Source organism: Coturnix japonica, chromosome 1 (genome assembly GCF_054131305.1).
Source record: "Coturnix japonica strain WE chromosome 1, WE-NBRP24, whole genome shotgun sequence".
NCBI classification, from domain to species: domain Eukaryota; kingdom Metazoa; phylum Chordata; class Aves; order Galliformes; family Phasianidae; genus Coturnix; species Coturnix japonica.
The window spans coordinates 37,596,289-37,616,343 of record NC_140663.1 but is presented as its reverse complement, the minus strand read 5'-3'; the positions used below and the strand labels follow the sequence as shown (position 1 = coordinate 37,616,343).

General features: G+C 32.0%; 1 protein-coding gene across 15 annotated transcripts in view; it reads right to left on the bottom strand.

Moving 5' to 3' along the window:
* LRRIQ1 (leucine rich repeats and IQ motif containing 1) overlaps positions 1–20,055 on the bottom strand; it is a 90,067-nt gene that overhangs the window by 20,713 nt on the left and 49,299 nt on the right. For 6 of the 15 annotated variants that reach the window (XR_014942860.1, XM_085537919.1, XM_085537932.1 and 3 more), the window contains exon 23: positions 18,472–18,570. The exons of 2 other annotated variants lie outside the window; for them this stretch is intronic. Coding sequence is in view for 12 of the 13 variants with exons in the window: in XM_085537919.1 (XP_085394045.1) it covers positions 18,472–18,570 (99 nt within the window). In the remaining variant the exon portion in view is untranslated. Of the gene's footprint in view, positions 1–7,543; positions 7,546–8,786; positions 9,387–9,503; positions 9,609–11,913; positions 11,918–18,470; positions 18,571–20,055 lie in introns of those variants that run through there. 7 more of the 15 variants (XM_085537964.1, XM_085537972.1, XM_085537956.1 and 4 more) reach the window with 5 other exon arrangements.

Sequence of the window (20,055 nt, the reverse complement as noted above, 5' to 3'; positions counted from 1 at the left end):
ACTAGATATGTTTTGAAGCATAATGAAAAGGGAGAAGATGACAGAGTTCGAAGAACCTGCAGAGGGAGATCAGTACGGCCTCTGAGGTGAATGGTTTTCTCATACTCTTTATTTTAAGCCTTAAATGGCATTCATGTTTTGACAATATAAACTGCAATTACAGGCTGTTCACAAGTACACCTTTGTGAGAGAGTTGCTACATTATGTGTAGCATTTTTTATCCTTTTCCAGCAATAAAAATTATAATTTTCTTTGCATGAGTACAAAATTGTAGTTTCTCAATTCCATTTTATCTGGTGCTGCAGTGGGGCCACTGCTTTCATCTTTTAGTTTTAAGGAAATATTGTCAAAGTATTGTAACTTCTTATATCACAGTTTGAAATAAAATTGTCATTTGGTTGCGTTCTCCATTTATATCAGTATAGGAAATGTTTATTCAAACCAATCCATTCCTGAGGCTGAACCTGTTGAACTGCCTTACTCATAATATGAAGTCATGTCTTGATAATGATTGATCGCCTCGTAATTAGGTGGAAAAAAAAAACAACACAAAAAAACTTTAGTTGTTACAAAGAATGTATGTCCTTGATATTGCATACTCTCTCAGGAAGACAAAATTAAAATCTTGGATGGAGTGTCACGGAATCTACAAAAATGAATATATGACATCTTTCTAAAAAGATCAAACAGTGTCCAAGTATTAAAATACAAAATAGTTCTAATAACAGACTTTGTCATCTTCCTTGAATAAAGCAGAAGCCACTTCTTCTTTCCGAAGTTCACAATATCCATTTTCTGTGTTCCTAGTTCTGGAGTACAGCTTTCTGACCTTTACATTTTGAATACTTGTAAATTCCAGGTTTGCACCTACACTGGTACGCTTATATCTTTTCAGACAAAAATAATAATAATAAAAAAAATATGATTTCTAACAGGACTAAGAAACATTTTATGTGACTTCATAAGGGCAGTCTTGGAGATAGTCTCCTGTTAAACTGGCACACATTCTCCAGTGAGGAATAATAAGCTTAAACAGTAATTAAGTCTAGGTTCCTTATCTAAATTTACAGAAATGTTTGGTTCAGTATTACCTGCCTTTCTCAGGAGAGTTACGTCTTCCTAGTATAATTAATGCATATAAATTATGCATTTGCTAAAGCCTTTGTATCCTTCTCCTCCTTTACAAGGGAAATCTATGTAGGGATTTAAAACCGGTATTACAAATTCATGCCTGAGTTTGAGAGTTAGCGATAGTTAAGACAGTGCACTTACAATAAGCTGTGACAAAACTTATAAGAAGTGTATTTTTGAGTTAGCATTTTTTTTCCCCCAAAAAATGATTGTTAATAATACACCTCAGTTTCAGTTTGAATTTCTGACTTCTGTTTGAAACACAGTTTTACTTACTAAAATTGGGTCACATTTACAGTCATACTAGAATTATGGAAATATTGTTGAAATGGGAGAGCGATCAAAATAAAAGTACCCAATAAGTGCAGACAACATTGTTATATATTTTAATTTGGAACGTATCCAGTCATAGTCAAATATCAGCCTCTCTATATATAATTCTTATGAAAATACTATGCTATGAACTAAAACACAGCATTATCACTTTCCTATTCCACTTATGAACACCATGTGTTTGAGAATCTCATGTATCATTATCATTAACATGCATTTGCCTGATAGCTTTCTTAAATTAGGGCTCTGGGTTTTTTAAAACCTGGACCTGATTTTGTAGAAGTACTAACACTCACAAATTCCACAGAAGTTCATAAGAGCTGTAAGCACTCTGCAACTTTGAAATGGATCAGATCTATAATCTTTAATTGTTAAAGCCAGACAACTCTTAGAATATCAAAGAAAAAAGGAACACATCAAAGAAGGCAAAACTCTGTCAAAAAACAAATTCATCTCAGAAGTATTTAAAGTATTGTACACTCATTAGATTATCATTTCTAAGCTTTCAATCTTTTGGATTTTTTTTACAACACACACGGTAATAATTTACCACTGGAATAGACTTACAGTTGGCATTAGTACAGTAATGATTTTTAGGTGTTACCAATTAATAATCTATACACATTCTACACGCTCAGGTCTTAATCAGAGGCACTTTCTGCCATTTTTCTGAAGTATTTGAGCATCTGAGTAGAGAGCATTTACTCAGGATAATCTGGGCAAATACAATGTCCATGGAACTGAACCATATGGGAAAAGAACAGATTGCTTTCTAGGTCTCCAAATCAGCATGCTAACTCAAAAAAACCCTGTAAGTTTAGGATCCAGAAAAATGTAACTTTCAGTCTGACATGCTTTTTGTTTTCCAAGTGTACTCTGAGACAGCATAACTCTTGTCCAGTTTAAAATATGTGTGTTTTTTATATATTTAAAATTAGACTGTATCTGGATAACCTCTTGTTAGTTATAGGAGAAGGCCTAAGAATCTATGAACTATTTCCAGTGAAGTGTCCTAAGTTCAAGCTAATACTTTTTTCTTCCAAGTCTTCAAGATTGAGACACCTTGTGCTGCAGCAATCAGCTTTAAAAAGGAGGCTGAAACATACCCCAAAATTATGAGTTAGGAAGTAGAAGTCTGAGACTCAAATCAAGCTAACGAGTACTCCAAATGCATGTTTTCCACAGCCTTAGAATACGCATACTCATGTTCCCTGCTGCAGGAATGTGTTAAGAGAAAGCCAGTATACAAAAGAAGATAGATGATTATGCAGTATCTAGCCTTAATTAATAAACATTTATTGAAACAGAACTGTGTGAAGTCTGCTCTGTGTTCAAACATATATGGTTAAACTTTTAGTTTAGAGGGTTTACTTGTTTCATACAGAGTACAATGCAAATAAAGTTACAGACTAAGAAAACTAAGATCTACAATGTGAAAGAAGGGCTCAGAATTTATTCAGCATTCTAAGTTTTCCTCCCTTAATATAAAAAGCCTGTGACCAAAGTTAATTTTCTCAATATGCAATCTGGAAATAGTTCTCTTAATAAGGGAATTAAGTAGCTTAGCTAGGTATAAAATTCATGTCAGCGCTATTAAGAAATTGACATTTTTCTTATCAGTCAGTATTCTGGTACAGATTACCATTCAGCAATATATATCCTGAGAGCTTATGTGTATGAATTTGTGTGAAAGTGTACCAAATCTATAAAAAGATTAATCTGAATAAAAATTAAAATTGTACATCCACTTCCCAAGGATTTTTATAATCCACGCCTTCCATGAAGTTATTTTTTAATAAACACTACTAAAAAAATCTAAAAATACTGAACCTAAAATCTAACATTTCATTGTTTTGATACTTAAGATCAACCAAAAATAACATTATTTTTGTTACAGTCTGTATAACAGCTTCAGAACACAAAGCAAGAACAACATAAGTGATAATATTGATATCAAGGAAAAGAAAACCCTGAAAAAATTGTTAACAAACCAGAAAAAAAAAATAAAAATAAAAGACCAAATAACAAAACATATGCTGCAGCATGGGAGAAATGAGAATTTCTTCTACCATAGAAAGTTTGACATGTTTGTTGGAACAAGTTTGACATGTTGTATAATAAAGCCTATAATATTGTTTTTTTTAAAAAATGAATTATATTTGGAGTGGTCTTTAGCCTATTCACAGGTATTCAGTGTATATGTTAACAATATTCCTAAGATTTCCAGACAGTTTGTAGTACCACGCGTCAGTAACTGATGCAAAATTCTCTTCACTTAAAATTATAATATCCCCAGATCATCTTTCTTCATCTACAACTCAGAATTTTCAGATAGTGAAACACATTTCTACCTTAAAAACATATAAACTTATTTGTGACACAGAAAGACTGGTTAGTTTTACTTTTTCGTTTGAATAACTTTGAATAAAGCAGTTTGCCTATCTGGGGCCAGAATGAATGAAATATAGAGGAATTTTTATAGGAGCATTTGAATGCACAGATGAATAAATGATGACACAGATATTTTTTAAAAGAATGCCAAATCAAGTGATGGTCTGCAAAATTTTTTTATGCTTTCAAATGTATTATCAATTACAACACAAGAAGTTTTGAATATAGGAATGCGGATCAACCCATAGGAATATGTGCTTCAAAAATTATAAAAACAAGGAAAGGAAAAAAAAAAAACAAAAGCAATTATTTCTCAATGTTTTTATTCTTAAAACTTCTGCAACCTTTCTCTTTTTATCAGGTATTTCAGATTCTTTATAATAAAAAATAAGGTCTACTATATCATTCTGCCTTCTGTGAATATTCTTCTCTCTAAATTCTTTGTCTGCTATTGCAATTATCTCCTTTTCACTGTGCAACTGTTCCTGACCTCAACCTCAAATTCATTCTTCCTTCCTGGAATTCAGGTATTTGCCACTCTTAGTCATGAGTAAAATGCCTTAAGACTATAGTTTGTTTTACTCTTTTTTCTGGCTGCCCTTATTCTCTCTGTTTTCTTCCCTACTTTTTATCTTCAATATTATGATCTATCTCAGGGTGATTCACATCACTAATAAAACTTCACCTGCTTAGTTTTTTCTGTGTCAATAGTTAATATATTTCAGCCACTCCCATCTGTGTTATCTTTCTGAACTCTTATTATATCATGCAAAAACTGAATCATTTCACTGAGTTTTCTAAGCCACTGAAAATGTACAAATTTCAGCTTCTTAATTCAAGGAAAACAAAATTTTATACTTGGGACTTCACAAATATTCTTTTCTACTTCACTGCTTGTTCCTGTCTCTCTAGCACCACTACTGTAGGTTAACAGCAATCGGTATTGATACATAGTTAACTGGTTATTCCTGATTTTTTCTGTTCCCCGACAAATTCAGGTCTTACTTTACATTCAATGATACACTTTTAAGACACTTCACTGAAAGATAAATCTATTTATATTGCAATAATGCCAATTCTTCATTCGGTATTTTCTGGTTATTTAATATCTTTCACCACAGCTGTCTGATAATACAAATATATCACAAACTACAAAATGTTGTTCTACATAAAATTGCTTTGATCTTTTACTCATTTTGTGGACATAGGATATTTCACTTCGATATATATATATATATATATATATATATATATATATATATATATATATATTTTCATAAGCTTCACATACCTGGCACTGACTTCAAGATAGCTTTAAACTGTTTCTTCCAATCTATCCAACTTTCATGACTTTATGGGCAGTCAGTACTTTGCCCAATCCCTCATTTATGTTAAACACAACTCTCGTTTCTTCTATAATTTCACTGTTAACAACATCAGTTTCATTTCATGCCATTCCTTAAGAGCTACACCATCTTTCTGGTCTTATCTATGGGCCTAAAGAAATATTTAATCTGAGGCATATACCAGAAGCTTTCTCATATGCAAGTACTAATTTTAATCTTTTTTTTTTCTAATTTATAACTGTTCTGAACTGATTCAGGCAGTGAGTCTTGTGAAAAAACTTGAAGATCCAATTGGGAAGAAGATTGAGATTAGATAGTTTAAGACTGTAATAATAACTGTAATAATGTAAGAATAGCTTATCTGGGTCAATTAAAAGTTATAGAAGAAGAAATTTAAAATAGTGAAGTAGTGCAGTAGTTTACCGGTGGCAATCCGCCACTTGTGGACAGATATATTAAGTTTCATGTTTGCCAAACTAGGTTCATTCCTGCTTAGGAATATAAAGCAGCTCTAAAGAAAACTACTGGGGTGATATCCTAACCATCTACACATAAGGAGGCAAATTCCTGATGCAAAATTCTGCCTCCTGCAAGCAGCACTCTTCAAGATCCACTCAGGTTTCTACAAGTCTTTCACAGGAAGTATTTATTAAGCCTTACAGCTCTACATTGTCCTTTCACATTATTCCTGTGTATAGAACAGAGTGTTCTGTAGTCTATGTATTAACCACTTCAGCAGCTTCAGCATAAGCAAATTTCATCAACACGGCTGCCAGAAGAGTAAACTGAGAGTACAGCTAAGAGATACTAAAAAATCTTTGGATAGTCAAGGCCCTTAAAGAATTAAAGAAATTAAAAAGTAAAACTTTACTACAAAATGGTATGTCCAGCATTCCCATGCTTAGTTATCTAGGAGAAAAGGAGTAAAGTAGGTGAAATCAGATTGAGCCTATTACGTTTATCGTTACTATCTAAACTCACATTCTTTATCATTACCAAAATCTGTCTAGTTCTTCTCATATTCTATGGTAATTGTTAACTCCCTAAGCATGGATGCTCCCTTTGAAAAATGGAAATGGAGCAATAGTACAAGAGAAAATGAATAATTCTATAACTTTTTTTAGCAGATCTTTTGATAGACATCATTTAATACATTCCCAGTTCTTAAGCACATGCAATCAAGAAGTAGACAAGAACTTGATCAGTTACTCATTAATGGGACAGCATTTCCAAGTGACAAAAGATTATCACTTTGTAGTGAGCCCAAGTAAGATAAATATTTTTCTTTACATTCAGTAAACCAACCAAAATGAATTAAGACATCAGATCTTCCACAGAAATTCTTTAAAAATAAAAGAAATTCCTTAACATATTCTGCAGGAGGTTGTAACTACTGTATTGCTCGCTATGAATTATGCAAAAAATACAAAGAAAGAGTAAGCTTTATTGAGTGTGATAACCATTAAGGTAGGCTTTGTTTGTATTGAAGAACATAAAAGTAGAAGAGAAGGACAGAAAAGTCCAAACACATGCACACACAAAAATAAGTAAATAAATAAATTAAAAAATGGAGACTGCTATGTCTCAAGAAGGCATCTCTGCTGAGAATTAATAAATAAATAAATAAAGCATCAATCAGGAGCTATATGAAGTTAATAAAGCTGACTTATTCCGTATTATCTCAAAACTTTTATGAGCAGGAAATTAAAATATGTAGTGTCGTGTCACAGCTTGGGAACGTACATTTTAAAATGTCTTAATAATGTTTATCCTTGATAATAAATATATTCTCCAGACAGTGATCTGAATATTATTTTTAAGAACTTATTTTCCTTGACACTTGTGATATTCACAAGTATCATACATGACTGGCACTTACCAATGCAGACTAATATTGAAAATAAAACTGAACGAAATTCTTTTACTACTATGAATATGTAGTTCAATTCTGAATACTTATAAATTGGTCATCTACTCTATTTACTATGTACACATATCATTTTCAGTTTAAAGCTATTTTATTCCATGTGGGTGAAACTACTTCTGTCTTACATTCTGATGCTGAATGAAAATACCTCTTGGCATTTGATGAAGGTACCATGACAACAATTCATAGTTTTGTCAGAGCAGTAATGCATAACAGTAGAACAACTTTACATTCTCAAATACATACAGAAAATCTACACAGATTAAGTCCAAGACTGCTGTTTAATTTACTTTCTAGCAAAACCCAGAGGTACCACTGAAGATCAGGTCTGCCATTATGTCAAACACTGTATAAACAAGGCTTGATTTAATGCTTATTGAACTGAATGGAAAAAAAAGTCTCAGATAGACTCTACATCTAAAGTGAGGCAAATCCCAAGTGGGTAAAATTCTTATATATTTATCTTCACCTTAAAAATAACTATAAATACAAGGAACTTAAAAGGAAAAAAAATAAATACAGATATCAAATACCAGTTCTTAATAAGTTATATTTCATTGGTTGATACATCATGGAAGAAAATAAACAATCTGAAATTCCTCTGTTTCATGGATTATTCATAAAAGAGAATTTCATTTGTAAAAAAAGGACAGGTAGAGGGGTAAAAGAAAAGTAAAACAAACAAAAAAACAAAAAACCTACTTAATTTGCTGGAAACTTGCCCCAGGTTAATTCTTAATTGTTGTGGCTCAAATTGTTTACCCGTTTTACAGAGTTCTCTGCTAACATGATTGAAATTTTCAGCTTGTAAACACATGAAAAGTGCAATAACTTAAACACAGTATATATAATTTCAGTTAAATAAAAAACACTGCAGATATTTGGCCCTATGGGAATTTAACTTGATTATATTGATTTTGAATCAGTTATTGTTACAATGGCATCATTTTCTATTTTACAAGGAGGTTTGAATGATTCACCTCACTGAATTAAAAAAAAAAAAAAAAAAAAAAAAAGGAATAAAATTCCTTTCTGTTCCATTAGTGACTTTTGTTTTGACCTTTATTTGAATTATTTTTAATGAGGAAACAAACAAGCAACCCAAGCAACCAATCCAATACTACTTCATTGTCCCTAAGCTTGATTGGTAATATTTCACACATAAAGTAGGTGTTCAAATTAGTCTCTTTCTAAATTTCAAAGTGATAAATTGCTCACCAAACTCCACCTCAATGACTTATAAATAAGTTAAACAGCATGATGATTCTGAATGGCTAAATTTCCCTCATGTTTATACTTAATAAAACTGTTAACACAACCATAACTAATAAATGTGAAAGTATCAATTGTTTTGTCAGTTATTCAATTTTGCTTGCTTGCCATCCACTTACCTAAGCACCTGAAATTAGCACAGGGTCCAAAGAAGAGTGAAAGCCAATTAGGTGAGTGAGCTTATACTTGATATTAAAGAACTTCAGTAGTTAACCTTGTAAAATTTACTACAGAATAATGGAACAGATGATCAAAGGTTTCACAATTTTGCAAACTAATTTTAATAATTACAATTATATTAACTTACACAACAATTCTTACAAAAGATACATAAATCAAAGCAAAACAAAATGCAAGACAAAGTGAAATAATTAAAAAGGATTTACCTGACCAAAGTAGGTAGGATTTGTAATGCTCACTGTTACGAAGAATGAAAAGCATTTCATTAGGAAGTCTGAATGTAAAAAGACAATGCCTCGTACTGGGGAACATAATTTGTAAGAAAGATTCTAACATAGGTTTCATTCTTCATACATGATACCAATTGTAAAGCAAAAGTATCTGAGGAGAAAGGTAAATAGAATTCTTTAAAACAATTGAAATGGAGAAATATAAAAATGGATTTACAGAAATTCCATTAATGTAACCACAAAAGTGAGCAAATATTCTTTTGCTGCATCAAGATAATTGTGCTTCTCTTGTCTGGAAACCTAAATACAGTACATTAGAAACAGTACATAGAGATACTGATATAGAGGCTTTAGAAAAAGGTACATGAAATAGGAATGAGAATACAAAAAATGTACGTAAGTAAACAGATAAACTTCCACCACTTGTAACACAGTTCTTGAAACTTTCTTGCAAATCTTTGAACTTCTTCAGTCTGCTTCAATGAACGCATCAAGGTATACTAAAACTGAAGCTGTGTCTGAACAGCATCATCATCCTCAAGGCAGCTGAGTCTCTGAACAGTCTCCTTCATGATTCTGGTTAGAAGAGGAGGAAAACAGAAGAATACAGTGAGGTACTAAAATATTAAAAAAAAAAATAAAAAAAAATCTAGTAATTTTCAATGATACTTCGAAAGTTTTGATTTTACTTACCTTCTCCCAAATTCCAGTCTGATTCTCCAGTTTTCACCTGACTTGTCCCGAATAATTACATCTCATTATGCTCAGAGTGCTTGTCAGTACTGTCTCATTGTGCAACTGTATTGATTATGCAACAAAAAAAGGGAATTCGCCTCAAACATTTCTATAAACAAATGCATTACTGACTGGAAATCATAGAATCATACAACGCTCTGATAGGGGAAATAAATTTCAGAGAAAGGAATTAGCATGACACATACATAACGTGCACGCTTAGTAAAACAGAGAAATAGTAGTAGCTATTTGCAAAGAAATATATAAATAATATATATAAATATTATAAATATATACTATATTATATATTATACATATTATAACTAATATATAAATACAGAGCAGTTATAATGATACATAAATAAATTATTAAAATTTATTCCAAGTAATATTTCCATTTGCAATCAATGAAATATCTTTGAAAGAGAATGCTGAATACAGTGCACACAACTTGCACATTATGATGACAGTCTATGCAATGTTTTAGCATATGCTTGTACTCTGGTCTACAGGGTCTGACAAAACCTAAGAAGGCAGACCTGGCTAAGAGTCAGGAGTCACGCTTATTAAATTGAACTCTCAGGGGTATCATGCAATCAGAGGTCACAATCGAGGCAACAGAAGCAATGTCACGATATCAGAGAAAGGGCCAATTCAGACCTGCTCCCTGACAGGCAGTGAGGTCAGGGCTTGCGGCAAATAACTGTATTAAAAGGGAATATTCTCTGCACACTTTTAGAACTGTCATCTGAACAAACAAAGCTAGGTCATTGGTAGGTTAAATTAGAAATTTATGCCTTAGTAACACATAGATTCTTTTCTTTTTATATTCCTTACTAATTTCTCAATTACAAAATATACACCATCAGATACCAAAGCAAATTCTCAGCAAATTTAACTTTCAAATTTTTAAAAATTAAACTCTATCTTTAACAAAAAGATATCTGTTATTTTCAAAATTTGAAAAATTACTGAGCTTACTTCATATGAAAAAAGAAAAAGCATGAAAGTGCTTCAGGGTAATGACTTTCCATAGTCAATTTTAGTAATCTTGATTCTCAATTTTCTCTTTGTAACCATTTATAAAACTTAAGGTAAATCATATTCTCCTTCTTTAATGATAGTTGTGAAAAACAATATTCGAATTACTTATAAGCACTCCTATGATTCCTTGAAAAATCATCTAACATACATACTATCTATAGGAATAGGAATTTGCTCTTAGAGTTAGCCTTGAATGGCATAATTTTTTTAATAATTGGATTTCAAGTTTAAAATAATTTTAATGTTTTTCTTGAAAAATGTTGCATATTACCAGAATAAATTGTTTGTCTGATTCACAACATCATTACTTATGAAAAAAGGAAAATATTAAGATGTGAGTCAACATTAAATGCATTATTGGAAGTAGCCTTAAGTAGCCTTATTGGAATACAGCAGATCTCTGACCTTACAAATATTACAAGTTCACTTTAGCATTCCTACAGAATAAGAAATTATAAATAAGAAAACTGAAAAAATGCATTCACATATTGATGAAGTATTATGGAACAAAGTCATTCCTAAGTACACTTCTAAAAAGTTTACAGAGACCTTCCTATTAAACATAGCATCATGCTGTGTAACTGAAACAAAATTTGTACCTGTAACTAATTCTAAGTATACATTATATTCTTTATTCATAGCTACACACAAAATGGAAGTATTTTTGCAAGATGAACTTTTGTGTGATGCAACAGTTGTGGTATTTCTACAGACACAGACCATACACATTTTGTGGCCTACATTAAAATATAATTCATTTACAAAGATAAATTAAATGCTTGTAAAATTTACTGCAGAAAATGCTTAGGACATACCTGAAAATGCTCTTTTAATGACATCTTCATTAATAATTTTTTTTTTTTCAGTGTAAAAAAATAACTTGCATTTGGATATTTTTTAGTAAAAGCAAAACAAACAAACGATATCAGTATTGATCACTGTCTCCAGACATGCAAACAAATGGCAGTAAATTCAATAATTGTTTTCAACTAGGCTTACTAAATCCAAGTGTTTAACACTTTATTTTAGAGGAATTTAGCCAATTTTTCTCTCTCTTACCCCCTTCACCCAAATCCACTTGGATTTAACTTGTTTCTAAAATTATCTGTCTTTTGCACTCTAAGACCTGGGTCGCAACCTTACTTAGGGACAGGAAATAGTTATCAGGTCACTGAATGGTCAAATGGAAAAGGATTTGAAATGCTTCAGTACTCAGGGGTCTTTTCATCCAAAATGATTGCCTTATGTAGAATAAAATGCTGTGGATCTGAATATGAAGTCAACTTATTTATGTGCATACTGGATGACCAGATAGCTATACTACCTAGCTTTTGTACACGCAGTTGAAGGAAGATAGAAAAAGGAGTGCAAAAACCTCAGAAGATAAAAATAAAACTATCCAAACTATTGAGCTACCTTATTCAACAATGACATAAACTACTTATCAACCTCTGATGACAAAATATTATTTCTTCTGAACTCATCATTGGGTAATCATTAGCAAAATAGCAGTAGAACTTTTTCTTCCCTCTTAATGTGAAGTCCCTTTTAGTTAAAGGTTGGTAAACTAGTATGGTGGGAAAACAAAGGTGACAGAGCTTATACATTGTATAAAAATATAAGTTTGTTGGAACAAATAATTTCTCTAGGTCAGAGAATATATAACACCATAAATCATAACTCTGAAAAACAGTAGAAACAGGAACAAAGAGATAACACACAAACAGGTGAAATATGTGGTCGAAATCGGAAACCCATAACATTACAACAGTGGAACCCTGAAGATTAAAAACACAGTGAGAGTTTATAATATTAAGTATTTATGGCCAAAACATTCTATTGAAGAACTTCAGGCAGAGATCTCTCTCTCTCCTTTTTAATGAATGCTTAAAGTAAAAATATTAATAAAAATATCATATGTTTATGTAATTTATTACTATTCAGATGCTGAAATTTATTGCATGAATGTATGTAAATGACATTGTATGCACTTACTTTTAAACCTGCACTATAATTTCAGGATTGCTTCATTCCACAAATAGTGAAAAAACCTACATTATTATTGATAGACAGGAGGCTGGAAAATTAGGCCCAGATTTTATTTTTTAGTTTTGTTTTATAATAAGAAACTGGACCACTGAAACTATGTAACTGAAGCTTGAGTGCGTGCACTGTAAGGCCCCTGCAGTCCTTTACAACTTTTCAGCGTACCGCTGTTGTGAACTAGGTTTGCACTCTGCCAGCAGAGCAGCTCTGACCCATGGAGAGCACTCCTTCAGATCAACACTGCCTCAGGCTTTACTGCTTTCTCCAAAAAGTCTTACATTTCAGGCATCAAGTTGAATTTCTTCTGGAGATGATTAACCCAAACCCATGACAGATTTTTTCCAAGATATCCAACTCCTTATGTTTATTTTATCCTGGCTCTTTTTGGATGTACTGGACACAAGTAACCTACTCATTTTACATGTTAAAGGGCTGGTGGAGAGCCATTAATTCCTTAAAATGAGAAAATATTTCAATGTGAGAGTTCTGTTGTGTGAGCTCACACTAAATAATAAGAAACAAAACCAGAGAATTCTGATTTTAAAAGATAGATTCTCTCCACACTACTTGTTTCTGTAACACATTTTCATCACATTTCATCACAGAGACCTTCGATTCTTTAAAAATGTATAATTCTGTCAATTTTGTCAGTGCCACATGGTTTAGGAAACTGCTTCCCTAATCTGGCATACAAATTTGAAGCCCAGGAGATATGTAATATGCACATCTTTCTGTAAACATAATAATTCAGACAGTAGGACTGCAGGAACATCAGATTTAGAGTGTGGTTATGTATCCCTTTCAGACCACAGATAAATTAATGATGATTTAATTTAGAAATGGATGTTACAAATAATGTAAAATTTACAAATAGCTTCCTGGGAGCTGATGCTATTTTGTTCTTTTATTTTCCAATGAAAATAGCTAATTTACGAAAGATGAAAATAGCTAATAAAAAGCTATTAGCTACAGTTCAGTATACTTTTAATTGCCCTTAAATAACTAGCAGTTTAAACTTACTTCACTTAACTTGTTACTTAAGTATATTTAAAGTTTAAAATCACTTAGTACTTTCTCTTAGCTCTCACACAGATATTTAAAAGCACCATTGATCTGAATCAGTATAAATTCTATTTCAGTACTTTTTTTTTTTTCCCAGCGCTGTTAATACAGAATATCTAAGAAATTTTATCATTATATTGAAATATTCTAATAAGCTTTTAATTAGCTTTCAGTAATATGGCACATCCACAAGCCCATTTTATGTCTTATTCTTGTTCAAGTAGGAAGTGTTATTTCTACTCGCAATTTGAAGGGAAATGGATAAATGTTTCTGTAATTAAAAAAACAATGTCAAAGGTAATTATCAATATCATATCAGTGAAATACGTTTTAATATTATAACTCTTTTTTTTCCTTTTCACTGATTAGTCACCGAGGAGCATAAAATGAAAGGAAGTATAGTACTACCAGTTGGAAGTACAATTTCCCAAGTTGCAGTATCCTGACAACACATTCCAAAGCCTTTTTAATATAACTAAACATCCTGGCAAAAGTTGTCATATGCATTCCAGGGTAAAATCAAGTTATATTCTTTCCACTTATTTGAACTGTATGGTACATGTATTGCTGGTGGATTTGTATATGACTAAAAATATATATATCATACATGTTAATAAATTACTTAATCTACTAAATTAATAAGAATTTAGTATATATAAGAAACACAGCAAACATTTAGGTGAATCATATCTAAAGAATAAACAGTTAGATAACTTGACTGGACTTCCATGTGATTTGCATTCTTCCAAATAGCTGTACAGACTGGAATCCAGGTTCTCATTCAACTGAATTGAACATAAACTATTTGGATAATCCAACAAAACTGTTGAGGTACTCAGATTAAAGAGAACTCTAAAAGTTGTATACTGTTCCAAAGGCTGTGGCAACACAATGTGCTGAGCAAGGCGCCTCCTGTAGTTTTGTGCTACTGTACTGTGACAAAGCAGTCCCACTGTTGGCTGGCAAAAATAGACATCCATCCTTGTTACCAATGGAATTACACTCGCTGTAAATATCGACCCACGGCTGGTAGAGATGCTCTCTTACAGATTCAGTCAAGAATATTTGGAACTGCCCAAGAAAAGAGGAGTCAAAGACAGATTTTTCCTTTGATTTCTGATCTACTTTGTCCAAAACCCAATGAAACCAGAAGAAGCAGTGTAATACGTATAATTCCAAGAAATGTCTGCCCAAACAAAAGAAGTGAGGCTTTCCAGATCAGTTTTTGACCAAACCAGCCTCTTAAGAGAAGCAGTAGAGCACAGTAGCAAGCTCTGTGGCCTAAAAACTAATGGCACAATATACGACCACAGCCCAAAAATACTACGTATTTAAATTTAATTTTTAACAAACCTGCAAGCATTAAACTAATTTTAAAGGAACTAAAATAGATCAACAGACAGCATTCATATTATAAAATGTACAATGATAGTAGAAAATTAAGGAGTAATTGTTCATAATTTACTTTTTTTTTTTTTTTTTTTTTTTTAACAAAACAAATGGGAAAGCATAGAAAGACTCCTATCAATTTATAGTCAGAGTAAATGAAGGTGTGTATGCACCTATGCATATACAGTACAAACACACATTTAATTGCACTCCCATGCCTTCATATATTGCTTGTATTTTTAAATGGTATGCTCCTGTTTGTAGGAGTAATACTTTATTATGTGTTAATGATGCACGTAATACAAAGGAATTTGTTTATGACTACCTTGTGTGCTATCATGGTACAGATGTGGGGAAAAAAGTTTATTTGGAGATTATTAGAACATTGCTGAACAAATGATGACGACTCATATTAACAAAAATGTAAGATGTACCTCAGATTTTAGGATATATTTCATATATATCTTCTCAATCTCATTATTTTCCTACAACGTGTATATATTATTAGGAATGCATTAACTGTCTTATAGGATCAAAGACTTCCACAAGTTTTAAAAATCAGATATCAACATTTATTTTCCCTATCGCTTCCTCTTGTTTGGAAACAAGATGATCTTCATAAAAATCATTCTTTTTATAATACTTTAAACAAATAAGTCTTGTAGAGCCTGGCTATTATATCCACTGTCTAGTAACTGTATACCATTTAATAATCCCCAGAAAAATAAACAGTGGAAAATCATATCTGTACAAATAAAACAATGTTTTTATTTACAGCTGCCATTTTACCTTCTAACAAACTATACTATAAAAACTATAGACAAACTATATGTAAAAATAAATATGATATCTACTGTTTAATTAAGCCATAAAGATGTTTTATGCGAGAGATATTAAGCTCATTCCTTTCCACACTTTATTTTATAGCTATTATTTTTCATTCTTTTTTCTCTATTTGTATTGTTAAACACAAACACAAGACACAGTGGAGACAAAAGAATGTCATTCTACACTTTAACTAGATTACCTCCTAAATATTCATTACCATGATGTGTTCCAGTTTGAAAATCTAAAACTGGTCTAATTGTTTCACTTCCGAGGGCATCTCCTTTCAAAAGTAGTGATTCTGTTATTTAACAGATAACATATGTGTACTTACTATTGATGCTAAAGTTTCGTCCCTCATTTCCCACTTTAAAGAAATAAAGGGGGAATGTATAAAACACAATTTTTTCCTTTTTTTTTTTCCTTTTTTTTTTTTTTTTTTTTTGAGATATATTTACTAATTTATGACTGGAGTTTACATTCTCTGCCAGAGCACTGACTACTATTCTGTGAAGGTAAAAGGGACTAAACAGTTACATCCAGGAAGTTTATCTCCACTGCAAAATTAATTGGACTGTATTCTCTCTTGATTCAGAACATGGTATCCACAAGTTTTATGGATGAAGAAAGAAATAATTCCAACTTCTTGTTACAGAAATAACTTACACTGCAGAACAGACCCAAATAAATTTATTCCAGGGAAAAGAGGAAGAAATGGTTAAAAACTGAGAGGTGAAATAGGAATCAAACTTTTCCGTGAGAGAGGACAGAAATTACCCAAATTCTAACTTTAGAAGATCTGAATACTGACTGAGAGGTATGCCAGTTAATGCTCTGTACTGCACTTTAGATTCAGATTAACAACCTAGTGTTTTCTGACCATGCTATCTGTAGTAGTAGTGCCTCAAGTAAAAAGACAATTTCAGAATCTGGTCAGACAGAACCACTTGTCTTCTTGAAGCTCACCAGATAGCATGTAAGCATCTCATGTAAAGTTGGTGAAAAAAGCCATGCTTATTAACTATCCAAAGGAGCATAATCATCCTTGAAATGAAAGACAAAGCTCAAGATTGCCAGCACAGCACTTACCTTTTGATATCTAATCTGCCACAATGCCTTTTCTCCAAGTATTTAAAAAGTAATTTCTACAATATTTAGTATCTATCTATCTATCTATCTATCTATCTATCTATTTAGGATTTCCACATCTGGGATCAGGTTTCTCTCTTTGGTATGGCTTTGAACAGTCATGCTACTGGTTTAAAGGACATGGAGACAGTTTGCATGTTCATAGTCACCATATGATGACTTCAACAAATGGTGGCATATAGACATATGCCACTGGGGCACATGAAATACAGTGGAAATTAGTCAGCTGGATCTAGTAGGTGGCAACCCTGCTCATGGCAGAGGAGCTGAAGTAGATAATCTCTAAGCATCCTTCCAACCCTAGCCCTCCTGTGACTCTGACTTATTCTATTAAATGGTAAATCAGGCCTCACATATAGAGACTCCATATTTTATGCAAATTAATGCTTGAATGCAAGGAAAATAGTGATGAAAACACATTTTTCCTCCTCAGAATTTCACAAGATCTGTTTCCAGCTAAATCTGAGCGTGGCCTCATGAATGTGAGGCAAATTTGGCCCGTCATATGAAGTTCGTTTAAGACATACTCAGCTCAGCTGCACACCTGTCTCAGGTTTAACTTCTTTTACTAGTCAGTAAATGTGAATTATCTTCTTTTTCTTTGCCCTTATGGAATTGGGAATAAGTAAGTTATTGTATGGTTATGTTGTAAAAAAATGATAAAATGGCAAAGATGATACTTTTTTGAATAGAGAAATGAGTTGCACAGGGAATGAAAATAGCAAAACAAACAAACAAACAAAAAAAAAGGCTCTAAAGATGCTCATATTCTCAACAGAAGAATATTTTAAGTTTTAATACTTTCACCTGCATTGAAACCAAGGAGAGGTAATCTCAACAGTTAATGAACTAAATTAGTATTTATGGAATTTTGAAAAGCAAATCATTTTTTCTTGTTGGAGCAAACACATTTGAATGTTCAAGTTATTCTTTTTTTTTTTTTTTCTTTTTTTTTTTTTTCTGTCTCCTGTCAAATGTTGGATTTTTAGAAAATATTTGCGAAAGTAGCTACTTTTAAAAAATGTTATCAATAGTCAGGAATTAATGGATAGCTAGAGAAAAGATGACTATGAAATGAGAAATGTGAAGTAGTATATCACTTACAAAATTAGCTATTTTCTATCTCTGTGGCATGCTTTTATGTCCTTGAAAGTAAATTAGTAATAATAATAAATAAAAAGTGTGCCAGTTCATTATGAATTAATGTCTAGGAGCACACTCCCTCAAATGAACTGAAATTGAAATTCTTCACTTCTGTAACTTGAAACATTGAGGAACAGATAAGGACCTTAAACTCCTGCCTTCTTCAATTTCTTCATATTGTTGTATATTCCAAGCAGGCTTGTTTAAAAGACATTAGGGGACATATATGCTTATATGCATACGGACAAAGTGAAATTCTTGCTCATACCTTCAAAGTAACCAGCATTTACAGACTGTATCTTTGCTGGTTTCACACGGAGATGTTTATTTTCATTTTTTTTGAACAACGCCAGGCGCACAGCTGGGTCTAGACGACGAGAACAAGTTAAAATCAAAGGTCAGTCTTGGCTCATTCATTCCTTCAAGCAGTTTTTCACCTTTTAGACACTTAATAATTGAAAAGACCTTTAAGCGTCGGTTTTATATTCACAGAAGGTTACATTTTCTAAAAAAAGTTACATAAATACATGCATAACTGAGAATCCAACTCACTATTCTTCCAGATTTTAACACTACTGATGACTTATTAGCTAGCTTATCTCAAAATTAAAGATAAATTCTGAAGTATAAATTTGCACAAAATATTTCAAAAGTCTGTTTTTAAAGCTTGAAATTCAATTGAAATTCATAGATATTAACAAAATATATGACAAGTACTATTTCTAAAAGCTTTGGTTCGTAAGTATTCAGTGGTCTAAGTTAAGTTATTTACACCTAAACAATGTTAACAAGGGGTAGTTTATTAGTTTATTTTTTGAGGCTAAACATGCAGACAATAAGCTATCCATCTTGCACGACCAGTCCTTACAGAATTAAAGAAGACATCAAAAGTCTATAGGCATTTCCAAATACTACAGTATAAAATCTTGATTGGTTGCAAACATTTCAGTTATAAAACTTTGCAAAGAAGCAAAGATGCGTATATTTCTGTGCATAAATCTATATAAACACATTCCTAAAATGTAAAAACTTTTATGTTTAATTAACAGAAGCTGAACTAATGCAAAATCACACATATCAGGGAAGGCAATTTTCATGGATTTCTTATTAGAAGAATTGTTTGCTCAACATCAGAAGAAAGTAGAAGTTTCAATGAAACCATGTGCTAGTAGGAACGTTAACCAAAAAAAGAAAAAAAAAAAAAAAAAGGAGAAAACGCATGTAAGCTTCTGTAAGCATGAAGACATGAGAGACAGGAAGACAAAGGAAAAACCAAATAAAATGTTTCAAGCAGTTAAAACATCATATCATAAGCAGTCAAATACACTCTGTAATAACTGAGAAACGATTTGGCAGAAGAGGTTCGTCTAGAGAAGTGATGGCAAAGAATTAGTAACAAAGAGGGAACAGTTTGGCAATAGAATTAAGCAAAAAATTATACATGGAATGGAAGGAATTTAAATGTTCATAACCAATGCAAGCACAGCAAATGTGAATATGTGCCTGCCAGAAGACAGAGGGGAGGATAACAAAGAAGATGGGAAGACTGAAAAAGCATTCAGAAAGAATAAATTTACAAAAGTAATTATCTCTGATGCTTCCTTTTGAGCCTATTACTTGGATGACCTTGCAGCAGATCATCAATATTTATTAAGAAAGGTTATAAGAGCTATGGATATATATAGGTATATATGGCACAAACCGTAACATTGTAGTCAAGTAAATAGCCTGTTGTTGTTTTTCCTATTTTCCTATTTATGACAAAAGAAAAGTATCACGATGCTCCGTTAAGTCAGAGCAACTAAAGCAACTTATTACAGAATTTGGCAGCAACACAGAAAGTTGGTTTTGA